This window comes from Saccopteryx bilineata, chromosome 6 (genome assembly GCF_036850765.1).
Source record: "Saccopteryx bilineata isolate mSacBil1 chromosome 6, mSacBil1_pri_phased_curated, whole genome shotgun sequence".
NCBI classification, from domain to species: domain Eukaryota; kingdom Metazoa; phylum Chordata; class Mammalia; order Chiroptera; family Emballonuridae; genus Saccopteryx; species Saccopteryx bilineata.
This window is the reverse complement of record NC_089495.1, coordinates 13,639,374-13,665,250: the sequence shown is the minus strand read 5'-3', so window position 1 is coordinate 13,665,250 and position 25,877 is coordinate 13,639,374. Positions and strand designations below refer to the sequence as shown.

General features: G+C 43.8%; 2 protein-coding genes and 1 pseudogene across 2 annotated transcripts in view; 1 reads left to right on the top strand and 2 right to left on the bottom strand.

The window, feature by feature from the left end:
• The first annotated feature begins 310 nt into the window (after window positions 1-310).
• On the top strand, window positions 311-17,627 carry LRP2BP (LRP2 binding protein). Its single transcript, XM_066235143.1, has 10 exons — window positions 311-774; window positions 1,196-1,322; window positions 1,875-1,987; window positions 3,682-3,795; window positions 4,629-4,771; window positions 4,851-4,956; window positions 6,317-6,540; window positions 8,424-8,598; window positions 11,432-11,544; window positions 17,545-17,627. Exons 2-9 carry the CDS (start codon window positions 1,217-1,219, stop codon window positions 11,495-11,497), a joined length of 1,047 nt encoding a protein of 348 aa, XP_066091240.1. The 5' UTR covers window positions 311-774; window positions 1,196-1,216; the 3' UTR covers window positions 11,498-11,544; window positions 17,545-17,627.
• LOC136309827 (small nucleolar RNA SNORA1) lies at window positions 6,003-6,144 on the bottom strand (annotated as a pseudogene).
• The window catches only part of SNX25 (sorting nexin 25), a 98,781-nt gene continuing 88,022 nt past the window's right edge, over window positions 15,119-25,877 (bottom strand). Inside the window, exons 15-19 of the mRNA XM_066235142.1 lie at window positions 24,760-24,877; window positions 20,785-20,851; window positions 17,565-17,746; window positions 16,631-16,731; window positions 15,119-15,694 (exon numbers count right to left, since the gene is read on the bottom strand). Coding sequence (XP_066091239.1) covers window positions 15,614-15,694; window positions 16,631-16,731; window positions 17,565-17,746; window positions 20,785-20,851; window positions 24,760-24,877 — 549 coding nt within the window. The 3' untranslated portion in view covers window positions 15,119-15,613. The remainder of the gene's footprint in view (window positions 15,695-16,630; window positions 16,732-17,564; window positions 17,747-20,784; window positions 20,852-24,759; window positions 24,878-25,877) is intronic.

The following is a 25,877-nucleotide window of genomic DNA, read 5'->3' as shown; positions in this document are numbered from 1 at the left end:
ATATGCCAGGTGTTTTCTTTTGGGATATAGTAGTGCACTGAACGACTTCACCGAAATAAAAGTTTCTATAACCAGTTTCTAAGTGCTACATACATCATCCCATTTCAATTTTCTTTTAAATACTTGACCTAAGATTGCTTCACCCAAAAGCTCATTGGAACTTTCATATTCATTAATGCAATTATACTATTTTTGCAATCTTATAATCAAAGAATTTGACATACCTAAGAACAGACATTTTGAAATCTTCTAGTTCAAACTACTTACAATCCAAACTACAGATGAGGAAATAGACTCTTAAAAATATGAAGTGAGTCTTCCAAAATTACAGATACTTCAGTGATTTCTTTCCCCAATATACTGAATTATCTCCTTTTTCTGCACTTCCTTCTCATTAATGAAGCAACTGATTATCCCAAATAGTGTCATATAATTGTGCAAATGAAGCTTTCCAAACACACACTAGAAGGCTGTTGAGTTCTCTTCACCACCAATCAGGAACCTTCCCGGAAGCTAGTTCCTGATTGGTGAAAGCCGGCTGGAACAGTGGAATGCGAAGGAGTAAACAAAAAGCCTAGCAACAACTGAGCTCACTGTCTCACTCCCCTCAGCCCAGGCCACGCTGGACTTCTTCATCTCAAATGAGGCAACCTCTCCATTTTATATGAAGGCTCTGATTTTTCATTCATCCGTGGTCCATCTTACAACATGGCAGTCCAGTACAGACGGGAAGATGAAACTGAACAACACAGCTAAAGTAAAGCGTATTCCCAGGTAAAATAGACAAATGCCTTAATGGGAAGTGGATTATTTGATGAGATTCAGGTACAGGGTAACAGGAAGGCACCAACACATAAGAACTGTATCTATGGGCAGTGTCACCAGATCCTACTTGTGACAGCAGCTGTGGCGGGTGACATGACCCATTGCAGCCCATGGGTTCCTGGGATTTTCAGAGCTCTCCTCACTAACCCATGCCGTGCTACCACACGTGAAGGGTGGCTGTGTACCTTCTCATAGTCCCAAAGGGCCCTGGTTTCTCCCGGGAATATTTACAACCCAGAGCTGGTAGTTTGGTGCCCTGCCCCTAGACAGTCTGGGGAGCTTGGTCTTCATGAGTGCTAAGTGGGATGGAGTCTCTTCACATTTTTATGGAGGAAGATAGCTCTGTTGTATTTTCTGTGTTTGTTTACAGACTACACGTTGTGGAAACAGGATGAAGTTGACCAGTGAAAAGTTGCCCAAGGACCCCTTCTATACCTCTTTATCCCAGTATGCTGCTAAGTACCAGAAAATCTTTCAGTGGAGAAAGGAAAAGACTGGTACAAATTCTGATAATATTCTCACTAAACGTTAACCTAGACACCAGGGGAAAAAAGATACAAGAAATATGAGTCTTATTGCTGTCAAGGAAGTGGTTGACGTCCCAACCCTTCCTAGCTGTCCTGTAAGAATACGTGAAATGAGATTTAAATCATCGGGGGAGAAGTTTCCTAGATCCCAATCTTGAATATCCACTCAGGGTTTTAGGATACCCTTCTGGAAAAGGGAAGGCCAATGCCATTTCTATTGAGAACAATGCCATACTTCACTTGCAGTTGGCCCTTAAAACTACCATTTTAATTAAATAATAAATTGGGAGTAGTTAGCTCATTTGGTTAGAGTGGCTCTAATTAAGCCTCAACTTGAGACTTTCGCCCACAGGGTGGCATTGCCAGAGCGCCCGCCTAGTAGCAAACTGGGTCTCTTTGAAAACCAATGAATAGTTCTTGGTTATAGAAGGCACAGCGTAGGTCCTATGATAATACTGTCTCCCTTAGCGACGGAGGCCAGGAGTGAGAACCAGGAGAGATGGCTTTCTTCCCCTCCCTTAGATCAGTACTGCCATGCTAATGTGGTGGAGAAGGCACTGCAGCTCCTGAAGGAACGGATAAGAAGAGGGGACGCCATGGCGTATTTCCTACGAGGTCAACTGTACTTTGAAGAGGTACATTCTTTGTTTTCATTTCGTATCATGCTGCTGTTAGATCCACATGCAAAATTTCCCGTGCACCGGGCCTTATGTTGTAACTCAGGGAAACTGTCAGATTCCACAGATCTGTGGCTTCAAGTGTGATACCCTGGTGTCAGCTTAAGGAGATACCTGACCTTTCTCCATGAAAGTCATTTATAAGGGACATTTTGGTTTAAAGTCGATTGTAAAATCCATTCTTCCCTTATAAATTAACCCTGTACCAGGATCTTGCTCCTCTAACTTTGCCATTCCTGCTTCAATGAGATGAAAAGCATCAGCTAACTCTCTTGCACAAAACTTTTTCGGTTCTGAGGTTTCTAGGTCCCTGTTTTCTTCCGTAAATACTCTCAGCTGCTGCTCTAGTTCCACAAGGTCTTCCTGGGTTAGTTCTCTGCCATGGGGGTCGAGTAACTCTGTGATACCATTTTCACTCACGCCCAACCTGCAGTTGATTACCAATAGCCCTGTGGCACTCTGTTCCTAAGTAAAGCTGTACAGAAGTCGTATGTTTGTAACTCGGGGACTTACTGTATTTGAGATCTTCTAGCATGTATATGGTATTTAAAATCAGGAAAACTGAAAGCACTTTCTTACTTTACCTCTGTATGTTCTAACTTTTCCTTCACTCTCAAATCTAAGCCAAACATTAGCCAAAATGGAAAATGAACCTTAGCAATGTAGTCGTTTACACATCGTGTTCTTTAAAATGAATATTGGTTAAGATTTTGGACAGTTTATGAAAAAAGAAATTCAACCATTTTTGTGTCTTTCAAACGTTTTTCTCTAGCCTGCTCTTCCCAATAATGGCCTTCCAATTCAGGAATAGACTTTCCACCATTACAAATGATTTATTCTTTAGAGTGAGGCATTTTCATGGTGAATGAAGATACAACACCCCCTATTAATCCCTCCAGGGATCCCCAAACTTTTTACACAGGGAGCCAGTTCACTGTCCCTCAGACCGTTGGAGGGCTGCTACATACAGTGCTCCTTTCACTGGCCACCAATGAAAGTGGTGCCCCTTCTGGAAGTGTGGCGGGGGCCGGATAAACGGCCTCAGGGGGCCACATGCAGCCCGCGGGCCGTAGGTTGGGGACGCCTGCTATACCTTAACATATTTGCTACAAATTGTCTAAGTATGAGGAGCTGTAAATCAGTAATGCAAAACATGCAGCTTTTTAAAGTAGGGGAGAAAGATAATTTTAGAGTGTCACACATGCCTTCCCCTAGCTAGCAAATTGAGGCATAATAGTAATAGTGGATATTTAATAATAGTAAATATCCTGATGTTCACATTTTCTCTGAGGCTTTGGTCCCTGATGAAATGTCTCAGACTTCAGCAGTGGCGTGTGACATGCCAGGCTAGTGGGAGCAGAGGGCAAGGCCAGTGTTCCAGAGAACACTGGGAATAGCCAAGAATAAGAGTGAAAGCCAATGAGAATCTTACCTAACTCCCCCTGGTCACTTCCTCAGTGGCCACATTTAGGCCTATTTAATGGATTTTTTAGTGTGTTGATTATTGTCAGTGACTTACTTGAAATTCCATACATTTGTTGCTGTCTTTTATTATTTTATTTGTTGTAACTAACTAGATTTGCATAGGAATTAAATAATTGGGATTACTTTAAGATAATAAAAATGATTCAGTATTTCCTGGGACCTGATAGGGATGGTTTCAAGAAGCAATAGAACAGTTTGAAGAAATCAAGGAACAGGATCATCAAGCAACTTACCAGCTAGGAGTAATGTATTATGACGGGCTGGGGACGACTACGAATGCTGTAAGTTATTGTTTTGTTCACAGTGTTTAAGCTTTCATTGTTAATGGATTATTTGATAATATTAAAACTACTTATATTTTAATATTTCTATCCTTACTGTTCAACAATCTCTAACCTTTTATCATTCAAAGGATAGCAGAAGTCATTTTTGCATTTGTGTGAAAAATTTTCCTTTAGCCTCTTCTCTTTGCTACCATTACATGTCGATAATTTTAATATGCTTTCCTGTATTTTTTTTAGTCATTCTAATGCTGAATTCTAAATGTGAAAGAAGTTGCAGCTACACTGCTCGCAAAAATTAGGGGATTAGGGAACGTGCTGATACTCCAGTACTTTCAGCCTTCTGTATAGTGCCTTTTCACCAATGGAATAGAAGTTGGGTTTGCACCTCATTTGCATGATCAAACAATTTTCTTTGACTTGTCATTTGCTTTTCTGATGTTCTTGTTTAATTAAAAAAATCAAATGCTTTTTTTTTATCGCTTCATTTATTTAGAAATATCCCCTAATGTTGGTGAGCAGTGTATTTTTGCACTTGAGTCAGTTCCAAGAACTGTGCAGATTCTGACTAAGGCCTAGAGGTTGGGAGGAAGGGCGGAGACCACACTGAGATGCTGTCGCCCAGCTCTGGGAGCCCGGGCTCCTGGGAATGCCCAGGAGATGTCCCGCCACTTCTGCCCTCATTTCCTGCCCTGCTGGCCCAGGACACACACTGCTTGGGCACAAGAGTCAGGAATTATGTCAGAGGGTGACTGCTTTATGTTATCAGGAGAAAGATTTTAGTTTGAGTAAAACTAAAAACGAGGGTTTTTTGTTCTTTTCCTTTGTGGAAGGAAAAAGGAGTGGACTGCATGAAGAAAATACTCGATTCTCCATGTCCCAGAGCAAGTCACTTAAAATTTGCAGCTGCTTACAACCTTGGGAGAGCTTACTACGAAGGGAAAGGCGTCAAGAGATCGGCTGAGGAAGCTGAAAGGTAATCTTACCTGGAAAGGAGTTTTCCTTTTAATCAAATGCTGAAACAGGTAACAGCTTGCTTCCTCTCCCTCTTTCAGGCTGTGGCTTTTTGCTGCAGACAGTGGAAATCCAAAGGCCAGTGTGAAGGCTCAGAGTATCCTGGGATTGTATTACTCAACCAAAGAGCCCAAAGAGTTAGAAAAGGTAACACTGAGCTATTTTTCCAATGCTGGCATTATACTTAGATTGTTTGTCTCTTTTATTTCTTTTTTAAAAGTAGGGAGGTGAGAATAAGTGGTTTTGAATCTCTAATATTTCTCTAAAATGTAAAGAAAGTTTAAATCTAAGATGTCCAAGCTCATTTCACCCTTGACTCATCCATGAACACCGCCTTCCCTGCCTCTCTCCCAGGGCTCACAGATGTGAGAGTATTCTGTGTTCTATAAAAAGCTACTCATACAAAACATTATTCCATAAAAGCTAGAAGAGTCCCGAAATAAAGCCCAAATCCTTTTAAGTGTGATTAAATTATTACATGTGATTTGAGGAAGTGATAATGATACTAATAAGTAAAATATACAAAGAACTAATTGACAATTAAATCCATTTAAGATTTTCACAGAAATAGAATATCTTTCATCATCAGTGACTGAAATATTTCCCAAGATATCTTATAGGGGGAAGGTAGGGCCAAGTTCTACTTGTAAGAGGCGTTGACGGCAAACCTGTAAGAGGCACTGGACAATTTAAGACCCACCTGGAAATAATGTTTTGAACTAATCCACGTTCACAGCAGCTGAGTATTAAGCCAATGCTCAGCTGTGTTGTGTACTCAGCCAGTACTCAGTGGGTCTCCTGCAGGTTTTATCCTTGGATGCCTTTGATTTGGAAAGTGCCATCTCCGCGATCCTGGGAGCCCCGACTCCCCTCAGCTTCAAACACTCTGCCCTCTGCTGTGCCCAGTAGCAGGCGTGTCTCCAAGCCCCGTAGATGCTTTGTTCCCGTTTCCCACCCTCTGATCCTTCCTGTGGAGAATCTGAGAATCCTGAAGCCTAAGCCGCGGAATTGTCAGCCGAGGCCATGACCTTAACTGCACTGATGGGGTAGACAGCAGCGGGTGGGCTCCCTCTCTCTCTCTCTCCTCTCCCTGTAGGCCTAGGCCATGACCTTACCTGCACTGATGGGGTAGACAGCAACGGGTGGGCTCCCTCTCTCTCTCCCTCTCCCTCTCCCTCTCGCTCTCTCCCCTTTAATGTTCCAGGTCTCACTGTCAGCATTGCAGTAGAATTACCGTGATGGAGGCATACATAACCTGTGTGCCGGGGTAGCCACCTTTCCACTTTCTGGACACCATGTACAGAAACAGGGCCCATTTTCATCTAGAATGAGGCTTGCCCTCTCTGTAAGGCATGTGAAGTCGATGCCAGCCTGAAGTGCCTTCCCGGGGCTAGAACTGTTTCCTAGAGATGAAATCACAGTACTCTCTTCTCTTTAGAGATGTTTTTCTTACTGGTGTTCCCTTGGAATGTCACCCTGTAACAAGGTGAAACTGTGCTTTTTTAAGGCATTTTATTGGCACTCAGAAGCATGCGGCAACGGAAACCTGGAGTCCCAGGGAGCCCTGGGGCTCATGTACTTCTACGGACAAGGCATCCGCCAGGACACCGAGGCAGCCCTGCATTGCTTGCGGGAGGCGGCGGAGCGTGGAAATGTCTATGCTCAAGGGAATCTCGTGGAGTACTACTATAACATGAAATTCTTCACCAAGTGTGTTGCATTTTCCAAAAGGTAAATAAGCTGGATGAATGTATTTACAGAAACTCTTACTGGATGATGTGTGCCAGATGTGTTCATAGAACTTGCTCCAGTATTGTAAACGATGGCTGTTGGGCGCTTGACATGTGCCTAGTGCAACTGACTGAACTTTTAAATTTCATGGGATTTTAATTTAAATAGCCACCTGTAACTAATGGCTACCGGATCAGATAGTACGATTCTGTTCTATTAGCTCTGTATACCAGCCAAGTGACTTAAACAAGTTCCTTAACTTTGGGGGGGGGGGGCATCAATTGCTTTATAAGAAGAACATACTTCTGCAAGATTATAAAGGTAGTGTATATAGAGATGTTTTCTCTGAACATATGTACCCTGATTTATCAATGTCACCCCATTAAAATTAATTAAAAAAAAACAAGAAAAAAAAGTGTATATAAAGTACTTCGCATAGCTTGGCACATTAGAAATGTATATTAAATATTAACTTATACCTTCCTGCTACATAGTGCTTAACATAGCTTGGCACACTAGAAATGTAAATTAAATATTAAATTCATTTCTTCCTACATCCTTGGCCACAGGTCCTGTAAGTGGACAACTGCAGTATAGCTTGAGAAGGACTATAAAATGAGAGTAATGGTTAGATGTCTCCAACACTAACATCTTATAAAATATCTGGAAATTTCCATAAAACACGGAAATTTCTTTTCTCTGAGTGCATGAACTTTCCTACATTTACTTATCCATAATGTACAAAAGCAGCATGCCAGGAAATACAGCCGGGGACATTCCCCAGAGCGGCCACAGCCATGTGATGGCTCCGCCCGCCCGCCCAGTGATGCCCTTCCTACAGAGCCGCGGGCTCCCCCTCCCCCAGGCCTGTGTGAGCAGCGGGACCAGGGGGGACCGGGAGCTGCTTCTACCCTCTGCTCCCGAACATCTTGGCTTCCAGGCAGCAAGTCACACACAAGTGTGATCACCAATGTCCCAAACCTCCAAGTGCCCATTTAACTAAAACTAAGATTTTTTAAAGTTCTTAAAATCTTTGCAACTTTACATTATTCACATTCCTCTTCCCCATGACAAGAGGGTTAACATGGACTTGACTAGATCTCATTTTCACACAACTCTCCATATTTGCATCCGGGTTATATAGAATGAGTTCTTTCTATTGCCCGTGTTTTAACAAAGATAGATGTGCCAGTGTTTTAGTGTGTTTTCTAGTCTTCTATCATATAACTGAAGTCCATTTATTGTGTGTGTGTGACAGAAACAGAGGGACAGACAGGGATAGGCAGACAGGAAGGGAGAGAGATAAGAAGCATCAATTCTTCATTGGGTCTCCTTAGTTGTTCATTGATTGCTTTCTCATCTGTGCCTTGACCCCGCGGGCTACAGCAGACCGAGTGACCCCTTGCTCAAGCCAGTGAGCTTGGGCTCAAGCTGGCAACCTCAGGGTTTCGAACCTGGGTCCTCCATGTCCCAGTCCAATGCTCTAGCCACTGTGCCACCACCTGGTCAGGCTAAAGTCCAAATTTAAGGTCAATGTTTAAATAAATGATCCAAAAAAACCCAGAAAATACTTTTTCCCCATTGTTGAAATCTGCCATAATATTAAATTTAAAGTAGTAATATTATAAGAAAACCACCTTTTATTTTCTAGTGGTCATTAAGCCTGACGAGCAGAACCCCAGGGAAGCTACAAAACAGCGACTCTTCCCCTTGTATTAACTATGTTACATGCACCCTTCAACACACAACAACTTTGCTAACACTCCCACGGGTAGGAATGAGGAAATCACTTTGGGCACAAGGACAATTTCCAGACATGTTGCTTGTGAAAATGTAAAACATAACCGATGTCCTTTTCATTTCACACTTTTCCACGGTCCCAGGATTGCTGACTACGACGAGGTTCACGACGTCCCCATGATAGCGCAGGTCACGGACTGCCTCCCCGAGTTCATCAGCAGAGGCATGGCCATAGCGTCTTTCTACCACGCGCGCTGCCTGCAGCTCGGCTTGGGGGTCACAAAGGACGAAGCCACAGCCAAACACTATTATTCTAAAGTACGTGAGCCTGAGAACAGACATACACTGACTCAGAAATCGCTGGGCTCTTAGTCAAGACTTGACTGTCTTTATGGATTAGTGTGTTTTCCTCCTCAATTGCTGCACAGAAAACCTCTGTGGAGCTTGTCAGTCATGCACACAGTTTGCTGACAATTCTGTCAGATTCTTATTAGCATGATGACAAAGTCCTATACTGTTCTCTCTCACTGTCACTATCTTCAGCCTAAAGCCCAGCACCAAAACCTTAAAGCCAGAATATTCATGCCTTCTTTCACCCAGAAAAGAAATTGTGACCCCTAGCCTCATTCTAGTACCTTAAGGAAAGTATTTTTTTACCAGTTTTCCTGGGCATGACATCTGCCACACCGAGAAGAAATGTTCCTGAGTCTGAGGTAACCAGTTAAAATAAGCCCTTTCATGTCCTCCTCTCTGTGATGAAGTTATTCAAATCCCACACGGATTTCACATCTAAAAATCAAACAACTGTTAAAAGTGGGGAGGCATGGGAGAGGGAGGGTCATTATGAAGAGTAACTAAAAGTATTTTTTTTAAAAAGAAAAAAGTATGTGCACCCCTTAGGTGCATGACATACACAAAGTCAACTTAGAATGACACCATCAGAAAATGTACACAGCAATCCGTGGAATACACAAATTGTTCAGCTTGAGCAGGGGAAAAAGTCAAGGAACAATTTCCAGAACCCCTTGCCTGAGTCTGACAAGACAGCAGTTCCCAAACTTGTCGTGTATTAACATCACCTAGGGATCTTTCAAAACTTCCAAAGCCCAGACCTCATTTCAGACCAATTCAAGCTCAGTCCAGGAGTGGGACGCAAGCATGTTTATTGAAGATCCTTGGAACTGCAGAGTTTGGGGGATCCTGGCAGGCAAGTCTGGAAACCCTAAATTATATAGGAATACAGTACACAAATGCAGCCACCCTTTGAGGGGTTTATAACTATACCACTTATGACTATGAATAGTTGTCTTTAACTTTTTTAAAACCTAAATGTTCTGTGTATTACACTGCTTTCCAAACCAAGTCAGTTTCAGATTGTATGCTATCCTTAGTCTCTTTTCTAAATAACTAGAGGCACAGAAAACTCTGGGTCAAAAGTGTCCTCAAGGCCCTGGCCAGGTGGCTCAGTGAGCAGAGCATCATCCCTGCACGCTGAGGGTGCAGGTTTGATCCCTGGTCAGGGCTTGTTCCAGAAGCAACCAGGGAGGGCACAACTTAAATGGAACAAGTAAGTGGAGCAAAGAGTTGAAGCTTCTCCCCCACACACATATCCCCTGTCTTTCTCTCTCTCATCAATGTAAAAAAGAGTTTCAGCTGTGGTATATGTTTATCTTAAGTAAAACAGCAAAACAAATAACTTGCAAGCTTAGAACAATTTTCCATATTGTGGGAGATAATGGCCCCATTACTCAATTTTGGCCATTGTATTTTATGGGAGATACTTTGAAAATGGAGAAAATTCAGATGCACTAAATCCGTGAAGGGTCAGGAATCCTGTCATATGAGGCATAAGAGAAACTGAGTATTTTATTCAGAAAAAAAGGGTACAAGAAGGTCCTGACAGTGGGCCTCGCCAAGTAAAAGGCTGTCCTGCAGAAAGAGAACTAGAGGAAGAGAGCAGAATGCTAGCCACTAGCAGTGCATGATGGGAAACGTAAGGCATGGATGAAGAGACAGTGGCCTCAAGTCAGGAGACCCGTGCGTGTTCTCTGCTCTGTTGTTAGGCTACCTGACTGCCAAGTACCATATTTCCCCGTGTATAAGATGCTTCCATGTACGTATAAGATGCACCTTAATTTTGGGGCCTGAAATTTGAAAAAAGATGTATTACATAAAAGTTATTGAACTCAAGTTTTATCCATCATAAAATTCATACAACTCCTCATCACTGTCAGAACTCCCATCCATTAGCTGTCCTCTGTGTCTTATGATGAATCACTGTCTTCAACAATGAGTGCAAAAACAAGTGCGAAAAAGCGGGAAATGCAAGTAAAAAAATTACAACTGCTGTATAAGATGCACCCAGTTTTTAGACCCCAAAATTTCAGGAAAGGGTATGTCTTATACATGAAGAAATATAGTACTTTACCTCTTGGGGTTTCTACGAAACCAGCTTTATAGTTCTCCTAGGACCCTTCAGTGATTTTAAAGTACATGGAAGGAATTTTTAGCATACCATAAAGAAAAATCTTATAATATAACTGTTTAGGAAATAATAAAAGTTTTTCCTATAAGGTGGTGACTTCTTGCTACTAGGAGCAACCAAGCAAATATCGGCCATGACCGACGGTCACGGCCACCAAAGGGACAGTTTCTGCAGAGAGTGAGGTTTGGATGTAGTAACCTCTGATGTCTCATTCCAGTTCTTGACATCTATGAAATTATTCATTATTACGTATCACTGTTTACTTCAGTCATAATACAACTCAATACTTTAAAATAAGATTATAGATACTGCTATTCATACAATGAGAATAACAAGTTTGAGAGCCAAATGTTAATGTTTTCCATATTATTTTAATAACTCGTATCGCAAAAATTCTGTTATCAGTATATAAATTTTGTTTGTTCTTCACACTGATAAAATTTTCTCTCTTTCAAATAATAGCAGCATGGATGTTTTTAGTATAATCTTTTTTTGCATAGACTTGTACTTCCCTGATTAAGAAATCAGAATACATGTGTATCTTAAGAGTCTACCTTGAAATTCACTGTATTTTACTATTCCTAAAAACAAACCAAAAATTATTTAAAAGAAGAAAGATCCAACTATCTAAAATATATCTAAATAACTGACTCTTTGATTTTGAAGGCTTGTCGTCTGAATCCTGCATTGGCAGATGAACTTCACTCTTTACTTATTCATCAGAGAATTTAGACCGCGGTGCATTTCAACAAAGATCATCCATCCTAACAGCTTAAAATGTGTGTATTTTTATAATAGCTATGTTTGTTTACTTTCCGCATCTCGAGTTACATTACTTTGGGTTTTTTACTGATGATATATTACCTTTGCTCTTAAATTTGTACTCTGTAACTTTGCAGCTGCTAGCTACAGGATCAGATTGCTGGATGAGTCCTCAGAAATCCCGCTCTTAGCCTACAGACTGGCCTAGACCACGTCAAATATCGAAAACGAGTCCATAAAGCAAGTGTCTTTTCCCTTTCTTTAAATACAGTGTCCCAGAGACTGGTGCAGCCTCAGTGTAAGAACTTCAGAAGTACAAATGCTAACACAACTTATAAAAATTTTATATATGAGTTTTGAAGACGTTTTTCATTTTAAATTCTTAAATTTTTAAATTTAAAATTCACAAAAATAAATAAAAAATGTAAAGGAACTTTCAGATGTTTTTAAAAATAAATTTGTGTAGCATTTCTGCTTCTAAAGTTATTAAAGCTAATACTGCACAAAATCTCTGGGACATTTTGTATTTCAAGAGATTATAAATAATTCTCAAATTGGCTGATTAATGATAAAGTTTAATAAATGCTTAGACTTTTCTCCCTCCGTATCTTCCCTTAAGTATCTGAATTTAATGAATAAAACAACTGCTATATTCCTAAGACAATCTCAAAGCAAGATGTTCTCTTTGTGCCTCATTTTCTACATTTTAAAAATCTTAGATGTATTTTGAAGCAAGATAAAATGTGAAAAATCTCTCAGTGAAGTCATCCATATGGAACCGTAACCAAAGATGGTTAAAGAGAGGCTTTCCTCCTACCCGGGACAACAATGAAGGCTGAAGCTGACAGGAAATAGAACTGACAGGCAGAAAACTAGGGACTCATCTGGAAAACAAAAATAATTGAAAATGATACGCCGTGAAGATACCTCACTATCTTCTTTGTGAACATACTAAACTAATGTTTGTCACAGTATTTAAAAAATCACAAGCATCCGTTCTGACAGTGGATTTCAGTAAGAGCCCGTCCTCACCGTGCAGATGCAGCTCTCTGCAGGGCCGTCACTAGAGGTGCCGCATGGCAGACAGTGACCCGGCCTTGTCTTTTTTTTTATTTTTGTATTTTTCTGAAGCTGGAAACGGGGAGAGACAGTCAGACAGACTCCCGCATGCACCCAACCAGGATCCACCCGGCACGCCCACCAGGGGCGACGCTCTGCCCCTCCGGGGCGTCGCTCTGCCCGACCAGAGCCACTCTAGCGCCTGGGACAGAGGCCAAGGAGCCATCCCCAGCGCCCAGGCCATCTTTGCTCCAATGGAGCCTTGGCTGCGGGAGGGGAAGAGAGAAACAGAGAAGAAGGAGAGGGGGGTAGAGAAGCAAATGGGCGCTTCTCCTATGTGCCCTGGCTGGGAATCGAACCCGGGTTCCCCGCACACCAGGCCGACGCTCTACCACTGAGCCAACCGGCCAGGGCCTGGCCTTGTCTTATGTTCTGGTTTGTCTTATTATTTGAACTTTATTTTGTCTTAAAAGGAAGAAATTTCAAAAAGAATTTTTTGTGACATTTCCTCAACTGGTCATATGCTTCTCCTTTAAATCTCTAAAAAAAAGTATAAACTTAAACCATCCCTGAAAACCAGTCCTTGTCTATGAAAATCTCTACTAAAGACTGTTATCCTCCAGGAACATGTTTCAATATCTCAAGCGTGTAAGAGTTCATGTGTCTAACCCGATCTCCGTCTACAACACGAGCCCGCTTGCTTTGCTCTTGTTCTTGTAATACCACTCGTGTAACACTCCTCATCCTTGTGAAGACCCAAGTTCACAACCAGGGTTCCCTCCTCCACACTAATCCAGTTCCTTAAGTCTCTAAGATTTTTCAAATAGGAATGCAATATAGTGGTGTTTGTTGACTTTAACAGCACATTGAATAGATTTGCTCTCTTTATCCAAAGTAAAGAACACAAGAGAGGGCAGAGCGGCTGCACCCTGCCCCTCCTCACACTCGCTTTTTTAAATTCACTTTAGGGAAGGGAGAGAGAGAGAGAGAGAGAGAGAGAGAGAGAGAAGGGGGCAGGAGCAGAATGCATCAGCTCCCACATGTGCCTTGACCAGGCAAGCCCAGGGTTTCGAACTGGCGACCTCAGCGTTCCAGGTCGATGCTCTATCCACTGCGCCACCACAGGGCAGGTGCCATGCTTGCTTTTTAACTGATCTTTAACTCTGCCTGGCTGCTTTTTCTCATCAGTGACAAATAAACTGTCCTTCATCTGCAAAAAAAACTAAAAATAAAATTTTAAATAAAACACAAGTCTGAGAACTCCTAAACATAGGTATCTAATGTGTGACACGTGGTGATATGCTGGGCTTAAATGTCTTCAGTGCATCTGACACAGAATGAAAATTCTGTTTACGCTGTTACCAGAGAGCTGGTGCCCCGCGGAGGTCCCCCCTGTGGACAGATGGCCACTGCCGCAGACAGTGATGGGCCCGTCAGTCTTCACGGAAGTGAGCTGAGGGCCCCAGACCCTTAGCCTTTCCCAAAAAGGATCACAACTCTTGTAGGGTTACTTAGAAAACAGTGCATGAGAAATGAACATTTATCTTAAAGAAAGACTGAGGAGTCAATATGGTTTTCTCATTTGCAGTATAAATCTAACAGCTATAGTTAAATTATGCAGAAGCGGGAGGTTTTCAGGAACGGTTCCAATGAGTCCCCAGGGCTGGTGACTTCACACTGCTTCTCTTCTCTGAATGTCTCTGCTGCGTCCCTACGGAGGATAGTTCCTGTCTCTGTAAACAGCCAACTCTGGCTGTTTAATCTCGTGTCAAATATCATCCTGGTTTGATAAATAATTATCCAAGAGCTGAAACTAGAAGAATCATGAAGATTAAATTTAGTCTACTAATGTTTAATCATTTATCTTTCAGAAGTTATGTTTCACATCAAGAACTTTGGCAGGGATGATCTATCAATGATATAATCAATAACACTTTAAAATACCATTTTTCTTTTATGGATTTCAAGTGGAATTTCTGCCTATTAATTGTTTTGCTTTCAATATTCTTGGGGGTCTGAGAGGAGAAAGTGTTTTATCTATTATCACTGCATAATAGATGGTGAAACCCAGGAAAATTGATTGAGCTGCCCATGTGATAATGGGGCTGCTATTGCAATAAAACATCTGTACCTTGGTCTCTCCTAATGCCCCCACTGTCCATCAGACTGCTCCATACGTCAACCAATGATGACATAATCACGTCCCTAAACGTCGGGAGGCCCCTCCCTCCCCTCCACTTTCTGTTTCCAGGTCTTGTTTCTGCCCATCCTCAGGTCAGCTCAGTCCCACCACCGAATGCGTCAGTTCAGCACCCATTTGGCTCCTGTCATTCACATCATACATCGTCTTCTTCCCATATTCCTTCTGTGTCTGGAGAAGAGGCAGCAAACGATCTCTTTCCTTGCAGAAGTAGTTACGTGCACAGTGTTTTCTACAAAGAAGGGCACTCAGTAAACATTTGAACTGCCTTGAGTGTTTCGGCCTCCTTTTTTTTTTTTTGAGGAAGAAGCATCTTAAATATCATAGAACTCTATGATTCATTTTTATATTTTATTGCTTCAAATACTTCAAACTATGGGAAATCTTTGGTAAAAATAAAGACAAATTTCCACAACAACTTTACATAAAGCATTGCACAACAATGTTCTTCAATACACATGAATTATAGGAATGTTCAAAATCCTCAGTGAGGAAATTAGCTGTACAATATTCACAGTTCTTTATTTTAAAACAAAACTTTTCATAAATATTTATAATATTTCCTAGGTTCTTACCACATATGAACATTGATACTTCAGTCAGGATGTTGAACTTGAGAGTATTCTAGTCTTATTAAAACAGAAACCAGTAATGATCAGAAGTAGTGTTTCTGTCGGCTGCACCGCGTCCACTCTGCGCACCTCCCACGAACCAGAGGGGGTCACCAGAACGGACGTCAGCGCCGCGCTCAGGCAAGCCCTCTGCGGAAGAGAGGGCAGGCTCATGGCGATGGCCACAGACATCTCCCCGGTGATTTGTTCGTCCCCTCACACCTGACTGGCCCTCGGGGGCTCTGCGTGCGCTCGCAGCTCGGGACACAGCTCCACCAGCAGCAGCTCCATCAGCACCTGGACCGAGAGGAGACAGAGAGGAGAAGACGGTGTTCCTTCTCCTAAGCGTGTACTCAAGATTCTACGTTTAGGAGACAAGTCCCATTTTAGGTCTGAGATCATTCTCAGCAGACAGGTTACTCTCAAGGAGATGGGCTGCACAGTTACTCTGTGGCCTGTTAGCCAATGCCACGCCATCAGCCAAATTTAACATTGCCAACTCTAACCAGACAGGTGCCTGGGAAACTGCTTGCTTTGCTGAAACATGAAAACCAAGCAGCCATGTTACAGACATCAGAAGTCAAGAGAGACAAATAGTATCACAGGATAAGAATTGTGCACCCACCAGGGGTACTTGTTTCTTCTTTTCAACCAGATTTCAGAGACAGGCAAACAAAAATGAAGCAGAGGAAATGAGTTCAGAGTTACAAGTAATATGAATGATTAAGAATATAAAGCCCTTGCCGGTTGGCTCAGCGGTAGAGCGTAGGCCTAGCGTGCGGAGGACCCGGGTTCGATTCCCGGCCAGGGCACACAGGAGAAGCGCCCATTTGCTTCTCCACCCCTCTGCCGTGCTTTCCTCTCTGTCTCTCTCCTCCCCTCCCGCAGCCGAGGCTCCATTGGAGCAAAGATGGCCCGGGCGCTGGGGATGGCTCTGTGGCCTCTGCCTCAGGCGCTAGAGTGGCTCTGGTCGCAACATGGCGACGCCCAGGATGGGCAGAGCATCGCCCCCTGGTGGGCAGAGCGTCGCCCCTGGTGGGCGTGCCGGGTGGATCCCGGTCGGGCGCATGCGGGAGTCTGTCTGACTGTCTCTCCCTGTTTCCAGCTTCAGAAAAATGAAAAAAAAAAAAAAAAAAAAAAAAAAAAGAATATAAAGAAATTAAAATCTACCCTGGTGGGAATAGAAATATAAAATTAAACAATTAACCCTCTGGTAGGTTTTAAATTACTCACATATAGCAGATGCTTATTGGCTCTTGTTTCTTGCAGTGCATTGAATATTTTGATTATACCATGACGGGCATTTTGCTGTCCAACAAGGCTCTGAAGCATATCTGAAAAATTAAGTTTAGAGCATTAGCTATTATTAGTAAAATGCACAATGCACAGATAATTCGGTGAAGGATATATTACATGATAGATACACAAAAAGTAAAGGCATTAAGGCCTGAGGAACATGAATAATCATGTTTAAAGAAAAAAAGATTATTTAGAATTGTTCAACATAAGTCATGTATACAAACTATAATTGTAATACATTGCTACCCAATTAAAAAGCATTCAAAACTACTTTAGCAGGCTTTCTAAAGCAGAATGTATTATTTGTTCTAAAACATTCTTCTAGTTAAAAGAATTATAACCAGTACTGTTCTTATTAAGATTCTCAGTATAATTTACTTTTTCTTTTTTAAGTGAGAGGAAGGGAGACAGACAGACTCCAATATGCACCCTGACTGGGGCTAATGCTCGAATGCGGAGCTATTTTTAGTGCCTGAGGCCTATGCTCAGACCAGCTGAGCTATCAGTGCCCGGGGCCGAGGCTTGAATGAGTTGAGCCACTGGCTGGAAGAGGGGAGGTGAGAGAGATGGGGGAGAGAAGGGCCAGAGAAGGGGGAGAGGGAGGAGAAAAGAAACAGATGGTTGCTTGTCATGTGTGCCCTGACCTGGGATCGAACCTAGGCCATCTACACACTGGGCCAATGCTCTATCTGCTGAGCCAACTGGCCAGGGAAGATTCTCAATATAATTTCTTTAGCAAGGATTTAAAAAAAAGAGTGGGATCATTTTTCAGTGTAAATAGCGTTTCCCGAGAGACAGAAATGAAAACCACCTTGACAGGACTAACATTCCCTTGTCTCCACTTCCAGGAGCGGAGCGCAGGCCTCACCTGGAATGTTTTCGAGGAGCTTCTGCTGTGCTCTGTGTTTTGTTTCCTGACTTTGTTCTTTGCTTCTGATTTTGGTCGATGGGGCCAATTTCCCATTTGGCCAGAAAGCATCCCGGAAAACGGTGATGTAGTAAACCAGCATCTGCTCACTGAAAATCCAGTTCACTGTGTCCCGAATTTGTCTTTTAAGAGAAAAATACTTCTTGGATGAGATTTTTAAAAATTTCCACACTCTAGTCTCAAAAGGCATTTATCAGTGTGTAAGTTAAGACACAGCCTGGTCTCAATGTTGGATGAATAAACTAGGAAATGGATTTTTAAACCTGACTCTGAGTTACTGTTTTTTATTTTGGTGAAATGGAATGCGTCTTTGTTCCCAGAGCTCCAGCGTGCTTTGGATGTTTGCCGGGAGGCATCTTCACTGAAGAGGGGTGTGGTTTGTTTGAAGCCTGACACTACTCTGTGTGTGCTCACTCACTGCTCCATGCGGTGGGAGCACTGCAAACACAAATCCACTGGAAGGTGGTTAAAAGGGGCCTGAAACACGTCTGAGTTCCAGTCGTCCTGGGGAGAACACGCTTCCCCCACCGCTTGGCAGTGCTGAGGCCGACACTGCCGGCCGAGGGCCCCGACCCCCGACCCCGGGTGCGCCTCTCGCTGCTCGCGGGGCAGGGGAAGACGGCGACCCTCTCACCACAGAGTGAAGGACTCTGGACAGGTACCCTGCTCTCCAGCCAAATCTCCATGGGGAGGACAGTTGGGCACAATTATAAATAAATGACTTTTATCTGTAAGCCAGATCTTTTCTACATAACCCTATTTCATTAGTTATTAATCATACTTAACCAATTATAGGATTTCTGCTGTCAAAAGACAAGTTAACAGAGTTCAAAGAGCCCAGGAGTAGCTGTTTGTTGGGAGCCTGACGTCTCTTTGTTGAAAAACGGGGAAGAATCATTTTAGACTATCAGTGCCAGAAAGACCTGGAATTTCAAACTCAAATCATGAATAATAAATTTAAGAGCCCTTTAAGAATTGGACTTCCCAACCAGATTTTTTTTTTTTTTTTTTTTTGTATTTTTCTGAAGCTAGAAACAGGGAGAGATAGTCAGACAGACTCCCGCATGCGCCCGACCGGGATCCACCCGGCACGCCCACCGGGGGCAACGCTCTGCCCCTCCAGGGCGTCGCTCTTTTGTGACCAGAGCCACTCTAGCGCCTGGGGCAGAGGCCAAGGAGCCATCCCCAGCGCCTGGGCCATCTTTGCTCCAATGGAGCCTCGCTGCGGGAGGGGAAGAGAGAGACAGAGAGGAAGGAGAGGGGGAGGGGTGGAGAAGCAGATGGGCACTTCTCCTGTGTGCCCTGGCCGGGAATCAAACCCGGGACTTCTGCACGCCAGGCCAATGCTTTACCACTGAGCCAACCGGCCAGGGCCCCAACCAGATTTTTAAGGGGACAATGTATCGTGTTCAGAAATAGTAGTGAAGAAGTTGTTCAAGCCTAAGATTGTACACACAATAACCAGTCACTACTGATGTCTAAATTCAACTCTGTGTCACACTGTTAATACCTTCTGTAACTACGTCTCCTAACACACTTCCCTATATTGCTTAGAACTTAAATTGCAATTCCTATCTAATAAAAACAATTTTATTAATTTAAGAGGACTTCTGATTTAAGAGACCCTGCCGACCTGCCCAAGAGAAATCTCCATAAAGAGGGGGATATCTTGTTTCTTCTGTCCTCTTTCTTCGGGTTACTCACGGGTACTACACAAAGAAATGAAGCAAGAACATTTCAATTTACCACGTAAAATTAGGCGAGGGACTCTTCTGAAAGGCCATCACCTGAGTATTTCCTATCACTTTAGGTCTGACTTTCTATTTGCCAGAAGCATAGAAGGCTCTGAAGTAATTCTGGTGTATGGAATCAGAGCCGGCACGAAGCACATGCTGCTGCGTACGTTTACGGGACGTCATCAGCTAAAGGCAGACACGCTAAGGGCGGGGGTGGGGCTGCGCGGGGCAGCCTGGGAACTCCCCACGGTGCCCCTTCTCCAGCCCAGAGAACAGCTGCCAGTGTGTTCACACTGACCACCTGCAGCTGCTCCTGCGACCATCCCGGGCCAGGATTATAGACAGGAGCAAGAAAAGCATGAATGATTTGCTGAAACTGAAAAGGCAAATATATCAGCAAGTCTGGAGTACCAAGAAAAATAGGGTCATTTTGGAAATTTCTTTATCCAACACCTATCAATGCAAAGGTTAAGAGATTTGACTTAGACTGAAACTATACACTAAACAGGCCATTTTTCTCCTTAAAACAGAAGCCTGGGACAGGAACTGAAAAGATCACCAATACAAGTCTTAAAAAATATTAGAAGTAAAATAGAGGTAAACTTTTATGACCATAAGGAAAATATATTTTATTTGCAAATGAATAAAAGATAATATGTTCTTTATGTTTTCCATAAAAATTTATGATTTATATGATAAATCATATGTTTGACAACTAAATTAGTCTTTCAGTTGGAAAAACCTGATTTTCATCTTAAAACATAGTTTCTGTATAAAAAAATGATTTTATTTTCTTCTTCTTTTTTTTTTTTTTTAGCAAGAAAGCCATAATGTTTATCTCTGGAAGAATACTGGGCACGTAGTCAGACTTTTATGGATATGGAGTATGTAATATTACAATACCCACATGGCCTATGATGGTGTTATAGGACACACACACACACCCCTGATGGAGACTCAGATACTAACCAGCAGGAGGAGTTACCATGTTGATGTTAACCAACTCTAGAAGAAAAAATGATTTGCATTTCCCTCAAACCGCAGACCTGCCACGTGAGGCTCAGCCCACTTTCATTTTGGCTTCGAGTCTCAGCCTTAACCTGACTCCCATCATGTGACACAAGAACACTGCCCAAGATACTCAGACCAGTCGACATGATCAAAGAGATCTTTGGGACCGAATCTCGTCAGCCAGAATGCCGGAGCTGCTGGCTCGAGCTTCTACCACCGAGCTCACCATGCATTCTGTGGGAGAGATTCTTTCGGAAATCCACTTCCCTACATGATCTTCTAATTGTATCAGAAACAAAAGGAGAAAATAAAATACCTTCGGTTAGCAAGATCACTGGCGACTATACCACAGTAATTTGACTATTAAGGCAAAGAGTAGGCAAGAATTCAAACATTAATTTCGTGCAACTCACTTGTTGATGGTTCTTCCAAAAGTGACTTGAACGAGAGCAATTAATGTTCTTCTCACCCATTTAAACACTAAAATACAAGTCAGAGGTAAAGTATTATCACAGGATACCACAATTATGACATTTTCTTAGCTGCACAAAGCATACGCTTTGTCACTTAACCCAGTCTGAGTCCTGACACCCAAGCTGGGGCTTTGACACCTGCAGAATTGGGGTTTAGGTGGGCAAACCTCTGCCCAGGAAAATTCTTCTTACTAAGCTTCTCTTTTTCTGCTTAGCAACCGCTCAGATGAAACCTATGAGTTTTTACAGCTTTTCAGTGCCTGGACAACAGCTGAGCTAACAAGTGGGAGGAACGCTTCACTTCATCTCTCCCTGGGCTCCTGACAACAGGTCTGTTTTCCCCCAGCAGACAGATTTCTGTCTGGCTTGCGGCCCAATGTTCTAACACACTTCTGTGAATGAGAAACACGTGTAGTCAAATGTTGACAAATGTTTTGAAATATTAATGCACTGACGGGTCTAACTGCTTGCATTTGAGGAGCAGTTTGTGGAGCATCAGCTACTTCTGTATATCTGATGGTGGCTTCGTGGGGAGCGCCAGGGTCCTGACTGACGGGCACTCGGCGCTCTCCCTGCCTGCACCGCGGGGCACACGTCACCGTAGCCTTCTCTGAGCTCAGTTTCCCCATGTGGAAAAGGGCTCCCAGTACCGGGTGGTGGCCTCTGTGCTCTGCAAACCCTCGCTCCATGAGCTTTCCTTGCTCTGGGGGTCTTGTCAGTATTTCGTGTGGAAGAGCGTGGGGGAAGGGTTCTACAAATCTGAACTTTCATTAACGTGGAGACACATTTCTATATGTACAGACTATGAATATAAACGCAAAGAACACAAGGAAACGCTGTGAGGGTATTTGAGCGAATTGGAATCTAAACCAAATTCTCCATTTCCACTTTCACCTTGAAATGTGTAGCTACCGCCATATGAGCAAACGAGAAATTCAGACGTGCCTCTACAAGTCACAGGTTCAGGCTACTGCACCAGCAAGAAGGCCCAACAGGAGTAAATTCACACACCCCGCTGTGCAAGGGGAGCCACGCAAACAGGCGCCCGCAGCAGACTTGGTACCGGACTTCAGACATTCCAAGGTCATTTCTAAGTTTTTAAATGGATCTAAATGACTGCTTCAAGTCATGTTGTTAACCCTTCAATTAAGATTCAAGTCTAGGAGTCAGAACCATGCCTTAAAGCACCCTGAATTTTTTTTTATTTTTCCGAAGTGAGAAGCAGGGAGGCAGACAGACAGACTCCTGCATGTGCCTGACCAGGATCCACCTGGCATGCCCACCAGGGGGCGATGCTCTGCCCATCTGGGGTGTTGCTCCATGGCAACCAGAGCCATTCTAGCGCCTCAGGTGGAGGCCATGGAGCCATCTTCAGCACCCTGGCCAATTTTGCTCCAGTGGAGCCTTGGCTGCAGGAGGGGACGAGAGAGACAGAAAGAAGGGAGGGGGGAAGGTTGGAGAAGCAGATGAGCGAAAAGCACCCTGCATTTCTGACGGTAGTCAGGGCACACTACCAGCACCTCGACCTCCTCATCTGAGCTAGCATTTAGACCGGGGAGCCTGGCTGTCAATGCTGATCACCTCTCCCTGCCTTTCCAGCGCAGGAGAGAGGCAGCGTACCCCCAGAGGATCTGTGGACATGGGCACCTCTAGAAGGAAGGCCTGTCAGCTGAGTGATTGGCTGTAAATTAGTAAGAGGTGATACGGCTGCTGCTCCCTTTTTGTACACTGACCTACAGCAGGAAGGGAAAATGACTGTGCTCCCAATTCTCTCCCATCCCTGACACCTGCTGGCACTACTACTTGTCCCTCTCTCCCCCACCCCCGCCCCACAAACAAAACAGCCCAGTGACTCCATCCAAGGGCTCATTTGTTCAAAGCCACAGATGCAGCTGCAGCAACACTAGGATTCTGCTGATGGCAAAGATATCACATCTCATTATAAATGACGTTCTATTTTTTACCCTCTGAAATGTCACCAGCAAAACTGAAGATGATCTGAGCAGGCCCATGATGGAGGAAACACACATTGCAAAGACAGGGCTCTGAGCCCAACTCCTGCCCCGACAGGCTGACTCAGGCACCCGCCTCAGTGAGCACGCGCAGAGCACACAAAGGCTAGGACGGTGCTTCCCCCTCCCACCAGCCTGGGGCACAGGGAGGCTTCACAGCTCAATGGGCCGCACTACACTGGGGAAGCCAGGCTCTGGGTGGGGGACGAGTGTTTTCTGACTAGGCTGAGCCCAGTGGAAGTTTGTATCTTACAGTGTCTAAAATATGCAGCAGCTATAGCTATTTCATCTGAAAGGATCTTTAATACTTGGGTGATACTCCATCATATGGATATTTCTTAATTTAACAATCCCCCACTTCTGAAATATAGCTTAATTCTGACTTTTCATTATTGAAATTATGCTACAGATGAACATCCTTTTATAGAAATCTCTGTAACTTTGAATTTAATTATGTCTATTGCTTAAAGTGAGTTACAATTTCGGAATCCTTTTGGTAAATGCATTGAATTGAGAATCCACATCTGATATATCTCTGTTTCCCCTAAAGAGCTGTAAATAAAACATACGCTCCCAAAGTGTTTGTGATTGTTTAAGCTTTGGCTTAGGTGAAAGTTCAATGACCAAAACAATTCCAGCACTTAAAACTGTCTCGTACATTCGTTCACCAGCGTGTCTGGCCAGCATGTTATTGGTCACATACTGTGGTTCAGGCGCTGTCACAGATACTGAGGATTAAAAGACACAGAGACATGCTCAAGTTTATAAAAGCACTTGAAGTTTCTCCATCTGCTAATAATTCTTTAAGTGACCTTAAGGGGTGCACAGCCCCACTTCCTAAGACCAAGTCCCAGCCCTCCTCCTTTGCCCCAGGGAAAAGATGCTAATCTGAGTGGTCAGAGCGCAGGACAGCCCGAGGGCTCCCGATACTGGCTGGTGGCCTCCTGTGCTTTGCAAAGCCTCGTTCCTCCCACCGCGGGGCAGTCAGTGGGGCCTTCAGGCCCCGTCACATCCCTCGCTGGTCCTGAGGCCCCGAATAGGACTATGTACTCTAGTCTCATGACACACTGCGCTGGGGGCTGTGGGAGGTGTGGGTGGGCAGGACCCTATTTAGGACTCGAGACTAAACCACGGAGTATAGTTTGACCTTTCACCCACGGACTGCTTTAGGAGAGAGGCGCTTGTGTGGGTAACAAAATAGTCTTTTGATCCTATGTTTGCTCGTTTCCTCCAAGTACATCGCCCTCAAGAATGACTAGGGCATAATTTTTCAACCTGGGCATTACTCTCTCTGGGGGCAGATGCGTCTTTGTTGGAGGGGCTCACCTGGGCACTGCAGGAAGTTTCCACCCTCTGGATGCCAGTAGCACCATCCCCCAAGCTGTGACAACCAGAAGTGTTTCTGACACTGCCAAGGGTCCCTGGGGGACCGAGTCCCCCACCCTGCACTGCTCACCACGCCTCTATGGGAAGAAAGGTGGCTGAAAAGCAAAACAGGCAGAGCTGTGTCGCTGGCCACAATGTCATAGCAACAGGACCCAAAGCTCAGCTGTCACAACAGGGCTCTTCCTCGGCTCTGAAAAATCCTTCTTTCATACCTTCTGGTGATAAAGCAATGAAACTATGCTAAGTCACCTAAAAAGAAATGCAAAGCATTCTATCCTTCTGTATGCAGAGGGACAGGGTGCAGGGGAGGTCAGGCCCCGAAGGTCCATGAGGACAGGACGTCTGTGAAGGTGGCACCCTCAGATCCTACCACAGCAGCTGGCTGGCCCTTCAGGGTATTTGCTGAATGCATAAGTGAATATAAACACGTTTGATTCAGGAACAGAGGGATATTAAATGTGTGTATGTGTAACCACTTAACCAGAAAGTACCACTCAATAATCACAAAAAGGCTTACTTCCTCGAAGTTCAAAAATCTCCCCAATCAACATGAAACACGGTTCAGCCAAGGAATCTTTCCTCCCGTCCACATCGTCACCATAATCTGACAAGTCGCTGTCCTCCTCTGTCTCTTCCTGGGGGCACAGAAAAGTCACAGGACACAGGTCACATCCAAGAGAGTTGGCAGACTTGCCCTCTTTTTTCAAGTGTAAATTCCAAACTATGTGCTAATATTTCACCTTCAAATAATCCTTCAATGGAACTACATGCAGATCTCTACGTATTTTCAATAAAGAGGAATAACTAACTGTGAAAAACCTCAGTCACTGTATTGATAAGGAGCAAATGTGCAGACAAAAAAATAGTTTTCTAACCATTTTGAGTTTTAAAAGTACAATGCAGGGTGCAGATATTTTGTTGAGTTGTTACCACTTGAAACTGGTATGGTTTTGTGGAGCAAGGTCACCCCAATAAACTCAATTTTTAAAAAAGTATGGCTTTTTAACTTAAATGAACTTAAATTAACAGTTTTTAAAAACATGTATATTTTTAAGTAATCTAGTGATTTTTAAAGCTCTGATTCCAGCTTTTCTGCTGTACTTCAGCTCATCTCATTTCTTGATCTGCATATCAGCGAGTTTCAGTTCAAAACTCACTCTATGCCAGGCGCCCGCTAGTGCCCGAGTGTGACATGGATCCAGTTTTTCGGGGCTCACCGCTCTCTGGGGAGACTGACACGCTGTTTCTACTAGTCGGTGAGGTGCTGTGATCAAGGTGCAAGCATCAGGCGATGGGAGGGCGGCCGAGGAAGTGCACACTAATGTCCGCAGAGGGGTAGCTAACGCTGGGGGACCAAGCCGAGGGCTGACAGGGGACTGGGGGGGGGGGGGGCTGGACAAGCAGAGGACGGACTGGGAAGTCATGGAGGTGGGAGGCGTTCCCTAACACTGCTCAGCTTCACAACACCAACACTGCGAAGAGGCAAGGGAGGTGAAGGCTGAGGGGAAGCCCCTGCATTGGGCCTCTGACACTCACCTTTCGAGTAAAGTTTCACAGAGACTGAGTCAGAATGTAAACTCCAAGGGGTTTAGGAATAAATGGGGGGTAACGGAGGCAAGCTAGCCAAGCACAGTT

Coding starts and splice junctions, on each gene's coding strand:
- LRP2BP (XM_066235143.1), top strand. CDS start 1,217: ATGAAGTTGACCAGTGAAAAGTTGCCCAAGGACCCCTTCTATACCTCT. Junction 4,957..6,316: donor AGCCCAAAGAGTTAGAAAAG/GTAACACTGAGC, acceptor TGCTTTTTTAAG/GCATTTTATTGGCACTCAGA. Junction 6,541..8,423: donor TGTGTTGCATTTTCCAAAAG/GTAAATAAGCTG, acceptor CCACGGTCCCAG/GATTGCTGACTACGACGAGG.